We start from the raw sequence: 13,399 nt of genomic DNA on the forward strand, positions 1-13,399 counted from the left end.
GTGATCTCAGCACACAGAATCACGCTGGTACTTATAGGGAGGAGGGCCCGAGTGTAAGTCAGATCCTAGGATGGTGAGAGGGCCAAGTGGAAAGATAGGTACTGTATCTTTGTCAGTTGAAGGAAGGCTGAATGGGGTACCTGCTGCTGTTACATAGGTAGGATGTATACAGGAGCTCCACACAGAAGCACAAGGCTTCCCAACTAGAGGAAGCCTCAGTGAGGCACCGCACAGGAGCTTGGCACAAGTCTGTGTTTCATTCTGTAGGACCTTTCTGCAACTCCTTTTCAATTGCAGAGTCCCCTGCCCTATGCAGACCCCTTTGCCCAGCTCCTGTGAAACAGACACCCCAGCACCATGCTCTTTCTTACATATGCCTACTCTCTGTCTCTACTCCCATTCATTTAACAGACTCTGTGTAGTTCTGTACACAGGAAAAAAATACCAGATTAGACACTGGTGTTTCATAGTGGCTATTTCTGCTAAATGGTATAATTTAATAGGTGATAGATGCTCAAAAGATATTCACTTTCTTGTTGACTCTGGTTTTATGTATCGCTTCTTTTTTGTTTTTGTTTTGTTTTCACCATGAGCCTGTTTTACTTGTATAATGAGTAAAAAACGAGCTATTCTCAGTTGGGAAAAATGTACTGAGATGGCATGCCTACCGCGCGCGTACCTCGAGGTCCTGCTGGGAACTGTGAGGCTGCATATGGTCTCTATTTCTGAGGGGTTCACAAACTAAAGAGGAAGAAGGATAGGGTAACAGAACAGCGTGATTGGTGGGATGAAGTCAGTGTATTCCGCTCACAGAAGAGAAAGCCGCCCCTCCCCAGGGACGTGATAGCCGAGACTCCTGGATTGTGAAGGAAAGGCAGGCATTGACAAGGAGGGGCAAGAGGGAGTAGTCTGCCCACAGAGACCTGGCATGGACGAGCACTACAGAGCTGGGAAGCTACAACCGTGGGCTTGGGAGAGGGAGCAGCGAGAGAAGCATCTGAGAGGGCTGTCATTTCTGTCATCGCCTGTGACTCACTGGTGAGCTCCCTGGGGCAGGAGCCTCCGTGGGTCTGGTGTGTGCCCAAGGTCTTGCAACGCCAGGTGCTCCGCAGCCCTTGTTCAGTCCCATCTTTGATGCTGCTGCTCCCCCTCCCCTGCCTCTGGCCTCCTGGTTGGCTGCCCAGCTAGAGCCTTGCACTTTGGGAAATCCGATTCCAGCTATCTTGTGAGAGCAGTAACGCCGTCTCCCTTCCTCTCAATCTCCAGAAATGTCTTTCCTCCAGGATCCCAGTTTCTTCACCATGGGAATGTGGTCGATTGGTGCGGGGGCCCTGGGGGCTGCTGCCGTGGCACTTCTCCTGGCCAACACAGACGTATTTCTGTCCAAGCCCCAGCAAGCAACCCTGGAGTATCTGGAGGAAATAGACCTGAAAACACTGGAGAAGGGTAAGCAGTGACCCCACTGGGCTCAGTACTTTTCCAGGGCACTGCGATGCAGGCTTGCTTATTTTTTTTCCTTTGTAAAAAAATAGCTCTTTTTTAATCGAAAAAGTATTACAACAACATTAGGAAAAAATTAATAACACTTGTTAAATGACTGATAATTCCATTACCCTAATACAGTAATTGTTTTTATCTTTGCACATTCTTTTGCATGTTTACATATTATTATATAGTTGTGATCGTGGTTACATGGTATTTTACATTTTAGCTTTTTCTTACCAAAAGCCTTTTTCACTTTCTATTGTCCCTTTAAGTATAATGATAATTACTCCATAATAGTTAGTAATATGGGACCACTGTTGACTAAGCCAGCCTTTGCAGAGAGCGTTCTGAGGAACTGGGCTGGATCTTCACACAGTAAGAGTCCCTAGTCAGACAGGTTTGAGAAACAGCGTGTCTCCAGTTCCGAGTGCCTGATGCTCAGCACAGGATTTGCTCATTGAAGGGAGGTGTCTGGATTGTTACTAGCCCAGGCATGGCCAGTCCTCACCTGTGGTATGGCTGCAACACATGGGGCAGCACAGGTCACAATTTCAGAATGGACCTGCCTGCCTCCCTCTTCATGGGGAGCCCCCTGGAGTCCCTGGTGGATGCAGAGAGCCACACATTTCATGTGGTCCTCTGTCGCCTCACTGTGCTCTCGGCATTGGATCTGGAGCTCGGGGATTTTGGTCGTGCCGATAGTGTGGGAGAGTTAGGTGAAAGTTGGGGCTCACTGACTGGGTGGTCTCCAGGTTGACCCCTCAAAGAGAGGCCATTGTCATCTGTTCATTAAGTGAGGAAGCTGTCCAGGGAAGACAGGGACTGTGACTGCAATTTATGATGCAGGTCACCTTAGTCAGGGACTAAGAAGCTCTGCAGGGGGCCTCTGCTGTGCTTGGTTCAATCCAGGGGTTCCCAGTCTCAATCCCACTCCCTTTTTTTCCATATAAGATCCCACAGGCACATGGATTCCTCTCTGAAATATTAAAAATATTATGGATTTACACTTACTACCCCCTCACTAAATTAGTATTTCCAGACACTGTGGTGAGCACTTTCATATCCATCTAATACCCCCTGCAGCCCAAAGCGAAGCTGCTAGACAGCTGCATTTACAAACAAGGAAACTGAAGTTCAGGGAGGAGGCAGCACAGCACGCCCAAGGCCACACAGCTAGATGCAGGCTCAGCCTGACCAGGGAGCCAGCTCAAGCTGCAGCACTGTGCTACCCCAAAGCACTTCCTCCTTAGGCGGCTTCTACCCTCCCCTGTGGATTAGAGTGCAATTAGCATAGTTTCTAGGGTAAAAAAAAAAAATTTTAATTTCTGTTGACTTAATCCCTTTGAGTACTTTTTGAAGAGTTGAGGTTTCCTTGGCCAAAGTGTAAGATCTCTTTCAGGTTTTGGTCATGTATCTGCCCTAAAGGATTGTTAAACAGTCGATTGATACCAGCAAAGGAATTTGCCATTTTCCCAAAAATGTTTTAGTTTAGGATGTTCAGGTTTTCTAATAGATTTTGATGGGAAAGGGGCCTTTGGGGCATTCAGTAGGATCCTTGCACAATGTTAACTTCCTCCATGGATGTCTGTGCCCTCTCTGTTTCCCGTGTGCTTTTCCCCCATGTGAAATGCCTGCCCAGGCCCTCCGCTAGGCCTGGTACCGTTTATGAACCACTGAAAAGGCGGTGTGGGGTGGGGCTGGGCAGAGATGAGTTATTTCTTAGCTCAAATCTGAATGCCCTTTTCTTTTCCCCAGAACCAAGAACTTTCAAAGCAAAGGAGCTCTGGGAAAAGAATGGAGCTGTGATAATGGCGGTGCGAAGGCCAGGCTGTTTTCTCTGCCGAGAGGTGAGTGCATTGAAGATCTGTTCAGAGAAAAGGACCCTAGCAGGTGGGAGCCAGTGCCGTTCCAGCCGGGACCAAGGACCTGCAGGCCCACGTTAGCCTTTGATCAGCTCCGGTCCACTCTCTGTTACTTGCTCTAGGTATTTCTTTCGACTTACTCTCTATTTCTGTTCATTTAACCACTCACTATATCCTGGGGTTAGCAATGTGCTTGACTTTCCTTGGTTACTCCCAAGCCCTATCACTCTTGTGCTGTTTCCTGGACTATCTTCCCATTTAATCGAGGATGAGGACTAGGTCCAATTCTGTATTCCTGATGCTCAGCACAGGATTTGCTCATTGAAGGAGGTGCCTGAACTGTTACTGGCCCAGGCATGGCCAACCCTCACCTGTGGTGCAGCTGCAGCATATAGGGGAGCACATGTCACACTTACAGAATGGACCTGCCTGTCTCCCTCTTCTTGGGGAGCCCCCTGGAGTCCCTGGTGGATGCCGAGAGCCACACATTTGTTTGTGGCCCTCTGTTGCCTCACTGTGCTCTTGGCATTGAATCTGGAGTTCAGGGATTTAGTAATGTTGGTGGTGTATGTACAGCTGGCATGGGAGTTTTGCACAAGTTGGGGTTCATTAACTGGGCAATTTCTAGGTTGGCCCCTCAAAGGGAAGCCATCATCGTCTGTTCAGTAAGTAAGGCAGCTTGTCCAGGGAAGGCAGGGTTCAGCCATGTCACTTTATAGTTAGGTAAACCGAGGGCCAGAGTGGTTTGGTTACACAGTCAGTCGGTGGCAGAAGACCCAGGTTCTGAGGTCAGTGCCTCACCTGGGGGGAACTTGTCTGGAGACACCTTTGCTTCTCAAGTAGTGGCCTTGGCCCCATCCATGTTGTCATTCCTCTGATTGTCTTCTCTGACCCTGAGGCATTTCCTTTCAGCCTTGCAGATCTCTCTCCTGCTTGTGTGCTTGGGCTGGCAAAGAAGCTACTTAGTGGCATGATGTCCAGCTGTCATTTACATTCAAGGCACTTTCATGCTTGTTATCTCATTGGTCCCTTACCTGATCCCTGGAGAACACAGCTTGTCGTTATTATTCTCATTTTATAGAGGAGGAAACTGAAGCATAGAGGTTGTGACAAACTCACACTGCTATGGGGAGGTGTATTAGTTTCCGATTGCTGCTGTCACAAATTATCACAAACTCAGTGGCTTTAAGCAATACACATTTATTATCTTACAGTTCTATAGGTCAGAATTCTGAAATCTGACACCTGGAGCTAAAATCAAGGTGTCAGCGGGTCTGCATTTCTTCTGGAGGGTGTAGGGGGTAAGTAATTTCCTTGCCTCTCCCAGTTTCTAGAGGCCGTCTGCATTCCTTGGATCGTGGCCCCGTCCTCCATTTTTAAAGCTAGCAATGGCTGGCCAAGTCTTTCTCACATTGCATCAGCTACGACTCTGACTCTTCTGCGATCGTCTTCCACATTTACGGATCCTTGTGATTCCACATGTGAGCCAACCAGATAATACAGCATAATCTCCTGTAAGATCAGCCGAGTAACAGTCTGTATTTCATCTGCTGCCTTAATTCCCCGTGGCATTGTAACAGCACGTATTCACAGGTCCCTGGTGTTAGGATGTGGACATCCTTAGAAGGCATTATTCTGCCTATGACGAGAGCTGAAGTTTAAACTCAGGGCTTTTGACTCCAAATCTGTGAGGCCTCCAAACACCATGACAAGCCTGCTGTGACTTGATTTCTCAAGGCCAGTTAAACCCAAATGGTTCCCAGAGCAACTACTCTGATTAGAACCTATTTTCCAGTGCTCTGGTCTGTGCCCTGGGAGAGCATTTTGTGGAAACTTACATTTCTGAAAGCATGTCAGATGGCCGTCTGAGCTAGTTTGAGTGGCCTGGGGAGGAAGTATGTGACCGAGTGTCCACTTTATGGCTTTGTACAGTGACACACCCAGAGTAAAGAGCCCAGGAAAAGTGAGCAAAACCTTTCATCTCACACACAGGTGGTCTCTGACTGCATCAGACCTGTAGTCCTCTCTAGAGCGGAGTTTGCCACTCACCGAAGCTCTTCGTAAAACCACTGTAATGAATTCTGCTTCATTAGCTCTCCTCTTTTGTTGTTGTTCTAGAAAATAAATGAAAAATTAAATGTAGTTGCCATTCTACAGCAGTGAGTGTGTATATTGAAGGCGAGTGGGCTAAATTTGAAAGGATTTCCTGCTATTTATTTCCAACACCAAATATGAAAAGGGATTTGTTCTTAATTTCGAAGCTTTACCATGACACATGCAGTTTTGTTTAGTCATTCAGCGCATGGTTCACAAGTCAAGGATTTCTGTACTTTTCAGCTCAGCTGCAGTCTCCCCATTTTCCACGTTCACCTTCAGATCTTTCCACCTGTGTCTAGTACCTTCGGAATATCCAGCCATATGAAGCACTGAGAGATACGAGAAATGGAAGACATAGTTTTTAACTAGAAGACACACTTGGGAACTTAAAGGACAGTGCTCAACTTAGTGGTAACACAGACCAGTACAGAAAAAGTCACCAAGCAGGGAAGATTGGAGGATATGCGCGAAGAATCAGGGCTTTGTCCCAGGCTGGACTAGCTAGGGTGAACTTTCTAAAACAGGGGTCCCTTTCTGGAGGGTAGGATTTGAGCTGGAGAAAGAAGGAAGATTATTGTAGTGAGGGGATGCCAACTAAGCGAAGGCGTAGAAGCAGCTCTTCACATGGCCTGCGCCCCGGAGTTTGTCCGATAGGTGCTCCGCTAGTTTGGTCTAGTGCAGGGGAGGGGCTGGGAGGTGAGGTAGGAGAGAAGTGTAGTGGCTGGGAGTAGAAGACCACATTTGGGTGTACTCTTAGTTGTCGGCTGCTCCCTGGGCCATGGTTAGGACACCCATAATAGGAGCCTGGTGTCTCCTTCCCACCATGGAGAAGATAGGAAGCCTGGCTGACCTGACACCCTATACGGAGGCCCAGTGCCCAGCTGGGACAGTCTGATGCTGGGCTACACAGGCTTTCATTGTTTCTGGCATTTTGTCGCCTTTGTTCTTCTGCAGTCAGTGCCAGCCATGCTCCGGGCCTGTAGGGAAGAAGGTGTTGGGTGACCGCAAAGCCACAGGAGTTTGCGCCCCTGACCCACCCTGTTTTCTGCAGGAGGCTGCAGACCTGTCCTCCCTGAAGCCCAAGTTGGACGAGCTGGGTGTCCCCCTCTATGCAGTGGTGAAGGAACAGATCAAGACTGAAGTGAAGGACTTCCAGCCTTATTTCAAAGGAGAAATCTTCCTGGACGAAAAGGTGTGTGTGTGGTGAGCGTGTCAGACACAGATGGGTGTGCTCAGGTGTGGATTCAGTGGCCCAGATTGTGTCTGGCCTGGAGCTGGACGCCGACCTCCCTTTCAGCTGCCCTGAACTCAGAGGGGCTTTCCCAGTCCTCTGAGCATGCTTGGACACTAAAAACGCTATTCTCTCATGTACTACTTGAGCCCTTGCTGAATTGTCACCTGGGAATGGGAGCCTAGGAAATAGCTGAAATCCACTGGGGTTCTCCCACCGTGCAGTTGGGGACCCAGCATAAACCCCTGTCTCTTAATTCATTGCAGCTATATTTTTTACCCCTCTACTCTCACCTGTGCAGGATGTAGAACTGTTAACACCCTGCAGGCATGGGAACCCTGTTCGTCTGTAGCAATAGGTTAGAGTCAGAGCTCGGATCTGTTTCCCTAGGTCAGGCCTGCCTTGAGATTGAAAGCTGCTTACCTGGGCAGTTCAGAGTGTCCCTGGGTGGGGCTGTATGTGTGTGTTGGGTGAGGGGAGGACGAACCAGCAGGCTTTGGATCTCTGTCTGAAAACCAGTGCCCTGTGGAGAACCGTTCTTACCTGGGGAAGGCAGGCATATAGGTTGCTCATATGGGATCTGTCCTCACTCCTCCAGAAAAGATTCTACGGTCCCCAAAGGCGGAAGATGATGTTTATGGGATTTGTCCGCCTGGGTGTCTGGAACAACTTCTTCCGGGCCCGGAACGGAGGCTTTTCTGGAAACCTGGAAGGCGAAGGCTTCATCCTCGGGGGAGTTTTTGTCATGGGATCAGGAAAGCAGGTAAATTCCTAGTGTTCACTTGTGAGTCTGCAGGTGTTGGTGTCTGTGAGTGCAAGACCCCAATGTGGGGGTGATTTTCCCTACTCAGAGTCTCCCAGTCCTACTTCCAAAAAGCCAGGGAACATGAGGAAAGGGAAGGGAGGGAAACTGTCACTTATCCCACACCCCCTCACAGTAACATCGTGAGATAATCTGGAAGTTTGGTGGGCGAGGTGGGCGACTGCACCGGGGAGCATGGCTTATCAGTGGCACTGCTGGGGTCTGAACTCAGGTTTTCTGATTTCAAGTTCTGTGTTCTCTGCTTGAACAAAAGCATAGTTTTTATTCTATCAAGAATGTACTTCTTTGCATTGTTCCCAGGTCATCAAGGATGATCAGTAGAGAAAAATGAAGGGGAAAGAAGGGTTAAAAACAGGACTAATTAGAAGAAGTATCAAGGAGATGTGACGGGAGACACGCTTCTCCCAGTGGGGGTCCTGGTATCAGGGCTGCCTCTGGAGGGTAAGACTTCTCATCGGACAAGCTGTCTTGGGCCCTTGAATGAGGATGCAGAGTAGCATGGGGACTCTAGGGGAAGGTGTGGAGAGATGAGGTGTCTGTGGGCCCAGGAGGCAGGTGGGCATATGCTCCACATCAGACCACAGTCAGCCTCAAGCCATGGTGATGCCCCCACTCTAGAGGGCAGTGCCAGCAGAGGCCACATGGACGCAGAGCAGGGATGGGGTAAAGTGGATGCAGGCTGAGGGCCTGGCGGGAGGACCTAAAGACAGGTCCTTACTGCTAGGCCTGTCTCTGCCAACTTTAGCATGACATTGCACTTGGCCTCATGTGTAAAAAGACAGGGTTGCCTGCATTGGTGGATCTCACTACTCACATTGATAATTGCATATTACTTTTTGCAACTTAGGAGGAATATAAGTTAATGGAAATAGAAATCCTTCCTTTTTAAGCTTTATTTCTAATCTCTTCCTTTTAAACCTTGGCGGCTGCTTTTGCTTGTCTACATTAGAATCTAGTATGAATGGTTACCTGATTTAATATGAACGTCTTTGCTAACTTTCTGCTAAATATATCAGAGTGACTTATAGATAATGGCCTTGTTCTGGGTGCTCAGATACATGATCTCATGTCTTCTTCACAACTAATCTGGGATGTGAGGTATTTTTATTATCTACGTGTAAGGGAATGGGCCTACAGATAGGAAATATCTCAGCCAAAGACACACAGCTAGTAAGTGGTACAGTGGAAATGAACTCAGGCACTTAGATCTGTCCTGCTTCAGAGACCCTGCCCGTAGCCTCTCTTTAGAGGTAGTTCCCAAAGACCCCTTCCACATGCCCTTGCACTCGGGCAGCCTCTTCCTCAGAGGTGTGCACAGCCTCCTCCTCTCTGGCATTCTGGGATTCCTCCCCCCTGCCTCTTTCTGACTTCCCCCAGCCTCCAGGGCAGGGCATGGCTCACCTGCCAGCCTTCGCTTGCCTGGCAGTGACTCACCTGGTGCTCATGGGCTCCCGGATCCTGGCTGGCAGGCGCCTGTTGTTGCCAGGTGCGGTGTTTGGCTTTGGTGGTGCCCCCTGGAGCTCCAGCCTCCTTTCCTGGTGGAAGATTGATGGGGCTGGTAGAGCTTCAGGGACTGCCTGCATGTGTCTTCAGAGCAGGCCGTCCTGCTCTTCCACGTGCCACTCGGGGGGTTTCTCATGTAATAATCATTGTTAAAGCATAATTCCTTTAAAGAAGTAATGTTCTCCACATAGAAAATCTGAAAACAAAACAGTAGAAGGTGGGGAGAGCCATTCTATAAGCTCAGCCACCACAGACAACCCGTTAGAACAGAAGCCGAGCTGCGAGGCCCTTGGTTTTGTTTTTAGAAAACATGTCTTACTAGACTAGATGTTCTTGTCATTTAACAGTATGTTATGAACGTTTCCTCACGTCATTATATAGTCTTCCTCAGTATTTTTAATGTCTGCATGGTGCTTTAGTGGGCAAGTAAATATAGTTTTATGAATACTTCCCTATAGTCTCCACAGTGTGGTGGGAGTTTGTTTTCTTGAAAGTCTTTATAAATAACGACACAATGAACATGTTTACAGATGTTAATTTTTCCAATTTGAGTTCCCAGGTGTCATGGGTCAAAGAACTCTTTAACAAGGATTCCTTGATGTAACCGCAAACACATTATTTTACCTTTCTTACCACCTTCGGGTATCCTGTGCATTTTGCTTCATACTATCTGAAGTGAGTGGCCTTCAGTTTCTTAGAAAAACTAGTGAAGAGAGGGTTTCCCTTTTCAGATGGTCATTCAGCACCTGCCAAGTTCTGACCTCTGAGCCCCACTTCACACCTTTCGGCTTCTCTGTGTAAGCTCATTCAGCTCTCTTCGCCTGGAATGTTCTTTTTCCTCTTCTCTATCTGTAGACATCCTGGGCACCTCCCCTGCTTTATTATCTATAAGCCTTCCCTGCTTATATTTGATCACTGCTGACTTCCTGCTCCTAGAGTGCTGCTTGTACAGTCCCAGTATTGTGATGTAGCGGTCCCCTGACCTGCCTTCCCCAGAAGACTGAGCTCCTCCAGCGCGGAAGCAGGCCTGAGTGCGGCCTCTGTTCCCTGCTGCCCGAGCACGGGGTTTCACGGATGGCTGCTGCTCAGTGTCTGTCTCGTGAATGAATGACTCACTGAGGATTGATGCGCCCTCTCCTTTCCTTTTAGGGCATTCTTCTTGAGCACCGAGAAAAAGAATTTGGAGATAAGGTAAAACCAGTTTCTGTTCTGGAAGCTGCTAGGAAGATCAAACCACAGACTTCATCAGCCTCAGAGAAAAAATGATGGTGTGAAACGGCCCAGCTCAGGGATAACTAGGGGCAGTCACCTCTGTTCATAGAACCTTATGTTTCCACTTATGTCCCTGAAGAGTTAGAAACCCACTTATGCCATATTCTCAGTATAGATCATAATGTATTTTAATATTGTACTCTGTTTAGGCTCAATAAGACAAAATAGCCTCCAAACAAGACTGATAAAAAATCTAAAAAATGAGTGAGGGTTATTTCAGCTAAAATCTGGAAAAAATGAGGCTCAAAGTGGACCTCATTACAAGCATGTGGTGGTGTTTGCGTGCTCTTATTTGAAATGAGTTTTATTTTCATGTCTTTACAAATCTAAAAAAGTTAATGATTGACTTGAAGATTAAAGATTACAAGGTTTTTGGCTTGCGTGTTTTCTATTAATGACTTGTTATAGAATGGTTAAATAATACTAATATTAAGGAACTGATGTGCTCTGGATGCCTTGATAAAGGTAGATTATAAAATGAAATCAGTTTTTTCATTGTCTTCCATTCTAACCTCAGAGGTTTGTTTTTCTAGAAAAAATGATCATCTCTGGCTCTAATAAAAGTATGCATCAGAAATTGCCTGTGATACAAGTTTTTCTGTCTAAAAATATTTACCATAATGACGACTGAATAGAAATCATGTGTTTGGGGTAAGGTGGCGAGTTCAGGACTAAGACTGTGCCTGAGTCTGACTTCATGTGGCAGTGACTGCATGGTGTGTGCATGGGCCTGGAGTGGGGCTCTGCAGACTGGATGGAACACTCGTCAGTGACTCATCCCCAAGATACTGTGATCCCTGGGACTCCAGCTACTAGTATGATAACTCAGATGAGAGTTTTTTGGTGCCTAGAAGACACTTGATTCTGAAATGGCTCTCTTGCAACTAAAGAAGAGTAGAGCCTACGAGGACATTGCAGCAATGCATACATAAGGAGAAACCTTATGATTTCCTTCACCAGCTGTTTTACTCCTGGGTCCTCATGTGCAATGAGTCTTCTTGCTCCAATTAGCATGGCGTTATGGAAAGAGTACCAGATTGAGTCATGAGGTGGGTTCAAGTTTTAGTTTAACAGTGTGACTTTGAGCAAAGCTCTGGCCCTCAGCTTCCTCACTGGTAAAACAGGCATAATAATTATTGTCAACCATTCAGGGCTGTTGATTAGAAGTCATTGAGGGAATGATAAATATTCTAAAACGATGAATGCTTCTTAAACTTTAGTGTTCATGCAAATCACTTAAGGATCTTATTAAAATGGAGATTGTTAGAGAAAAATAAAGCCAGACACCAGTTAAAAGCAGTGAAGGCAGATTTTATTCAGTAATGACTGCAGTAGGGGAGAGGCCTCAGTATAAAACTTGGCTCAACTGGGCTCTGTGCAGAGGTGATTGGAATTTTAAAGGGAGAATGAAGGATTAGGGAGAAGGGAACACGCGGGGGCTTGAACAGAGTCAGGGAAGTGGAAAATTACAAAAAGCATGTTGGGTGGATCGGTAAGTGTGATTAGGCTATTTGTGTCTGCTGACTGGCTAACTTATCACGCTAGGCTTCTACCCTTCCACAGAGACTGGGAGATGGAGCCCTAGCTGTCCTGATGATTACATTTCAGAGGCATGGCTCCCAGGTTCCTGAGAAAGACACTCCTGGGTTTCCTGAGATACACACATATACATCACAAAGAGACAGAAAGGATTCACAATTGTAAGTTTTTTTAAATGAATGCTCTAAGAAAAGGGAGGCCAGAGACCTATGGTCAGGTGTTTGGCTTGGACCGACAGTAAATTCTTTTGGCAGTCTTGAGCTTTCCCAGGCAGGGACTCAAGGGAGGGTGGGTTGTCCCAGCGAAACAGCCTTGACCTGCTAGAAACTATGCTAGCGTTTGTTCAAGTCTTAGTGTAGCGGTGGACAAAAGCATTTGTGCTGAAAGCTTTGCAGTTCTCAAGACAATTGGGACTGGAGTCTGCATTTCTAACAAGCTCGGGAGGATGTTGGTATTCTACTGGTCCAGGGCTCACACTTTGAAAAGCAAAAATCTCAAGAGCCCTACATATCAAGACACTAGTATCTGTGGGCTTTGGGCTTGAAGCTTTAGCAAGCCTCTGACAAGCACAAACAGGTTCCCTTTATTTGATAAACAAATTGAGAATCCATAATAATGCAAACTACTTGGAGAGATGCAATGAAAGTCCTTGTTGGAAAGCTGATAGTTCTCAAATTTGGATACACAGTGGAACCACCTGGGGAAGTTTAAAAAGATTCTGATGCCCAGGCCACACACACAGGCTTATTAAATCAGAATCCCTGGGATGAGACCCAGGCAACAATATTTCTTAAAGCTCCTGGGTGATTCCAACATGCAACCAAGGTTGAGAGCCATCCTAATAGAACTCAGGGTCAAGTTTGGAAGTCCAGCGCTCACACCAGAAGTTACCTAGAACCAGGCTGCTCCCAATAATCTCTGATGAGTTTTGGAAAATGGTCTTTAGGTGGCAAGGGTCAGGAGTGGACATGGATGTGGGGGGATCTCTGGCTGGACCTGAAGATTGAAGGTGGAGAAGATTTTGATAGGTGGTCAGGTAAAGAACGTCACTTCAGGCTGGACCAAGCCCTGAACGAAGATATGGCCGGAGGAAAAATACAATAAATAGTAGGTGTGGGGTAACAGGAAGGAGTGTCTGTTTTGTTTACCTGATTGGTTGTCCTCTTCCCCAATACACTGAGTTCTCAAAAGCAGTGCCCTTTTCACATCTACGACTATTTTAAAATTATTATTTTTTTTTAACTGGGGTGAAAAAACAGTGCCTGTGGCTGCTTTATGTCTCTTTTCCCAGAGCCAGGGATACCATTGGGATGGGGTTTGAGTAAGGAAGATGAGCTGTGTGGAAGGGGCGGCAGGGGTTGTGAGCATAGAGGGTGTGTGTGTGGGGGGGTGCTCTCAGATTATGAGAGAATTCGTGAGATCTGCAGAAACACAGAGGGAAGATTTATTCAAGTAAGAGGGGGGTCAGCTGGGCAGAGTCTGCAGGAGACTTCTGCCTCGAGTCTTTGTTTCATCTGAGGTTTTATATTTTCTAGCCAGGATGTAACTTGCTTCAGCCTGTAGTGGAATTTTCAATTGAGTTCTGCT

At 47.0% G+C, this 13,399-nt stretch overlaps 1 protein-coding gene across 6 annotated transcripts in view; it reads left to right on the plus strand.

Annotated features, from left to right (window-relative positions):
* The window catches only part of PRXL2A (peroxiredoxin like 2A), a 32,203-nt gene extending 21,353 nt beyond the window's left edge, over positions 1–10,850 (plus strand). For 3 of the 6 annotated variants that reach the window (XM_019633505.1, XM_019633504.1, XM_019633506.1), the window contains exons 2-6: positions 1,267–1,446; positions 3,241–3,332; positions 6,496–6,636; positions 7,274–7,438; positions 10,151–10,850. In XM_019633505.1, the coding sequence (XP_019489050.1) occupies positions 1,269–1,446; positions 3,241–3,332; positions 6,496–6,636; positions 7,274–7,438; positions 10,151–10,267 (693 nt within the window). In that variant the 5' untranslated portion in view covers positions 1,267–1,268 and the 3' untranslated portion in view covers positions 10,268–10,850. Of the gene's footprint in view, positions 1–1,021; positions 1,039–1,266; positions 1,447–3,240; positions 3,333–6,495; positions 6,637–7,273; positions 7,439–10,150 lie in introns of those variants that run through there. The other 3 variants (XM_019633507.1, XM_019633508.1, XM_019633509.1) reach the window with 2 other exon arrangements.
* The last annotated feature ends 2,549 nt before the right edge of the window (positions 10,851–13,399 follow it).

Source organism: Hipposideros armiger, unplaced genomic scaffold (genome assembly GCF_001890085.2).
Source record: "Hipposideros armiger isolate ML-2016 unplaced genomic scaffold, ASM189008v1 scaffold_1323, whole genome shotgun sequence".
NCBI lineage: Eukaryota > Metazoa > Chordata > Mammalia > Chiroptera > Hipposideridae > Hipposideros > Hipposideros armiger.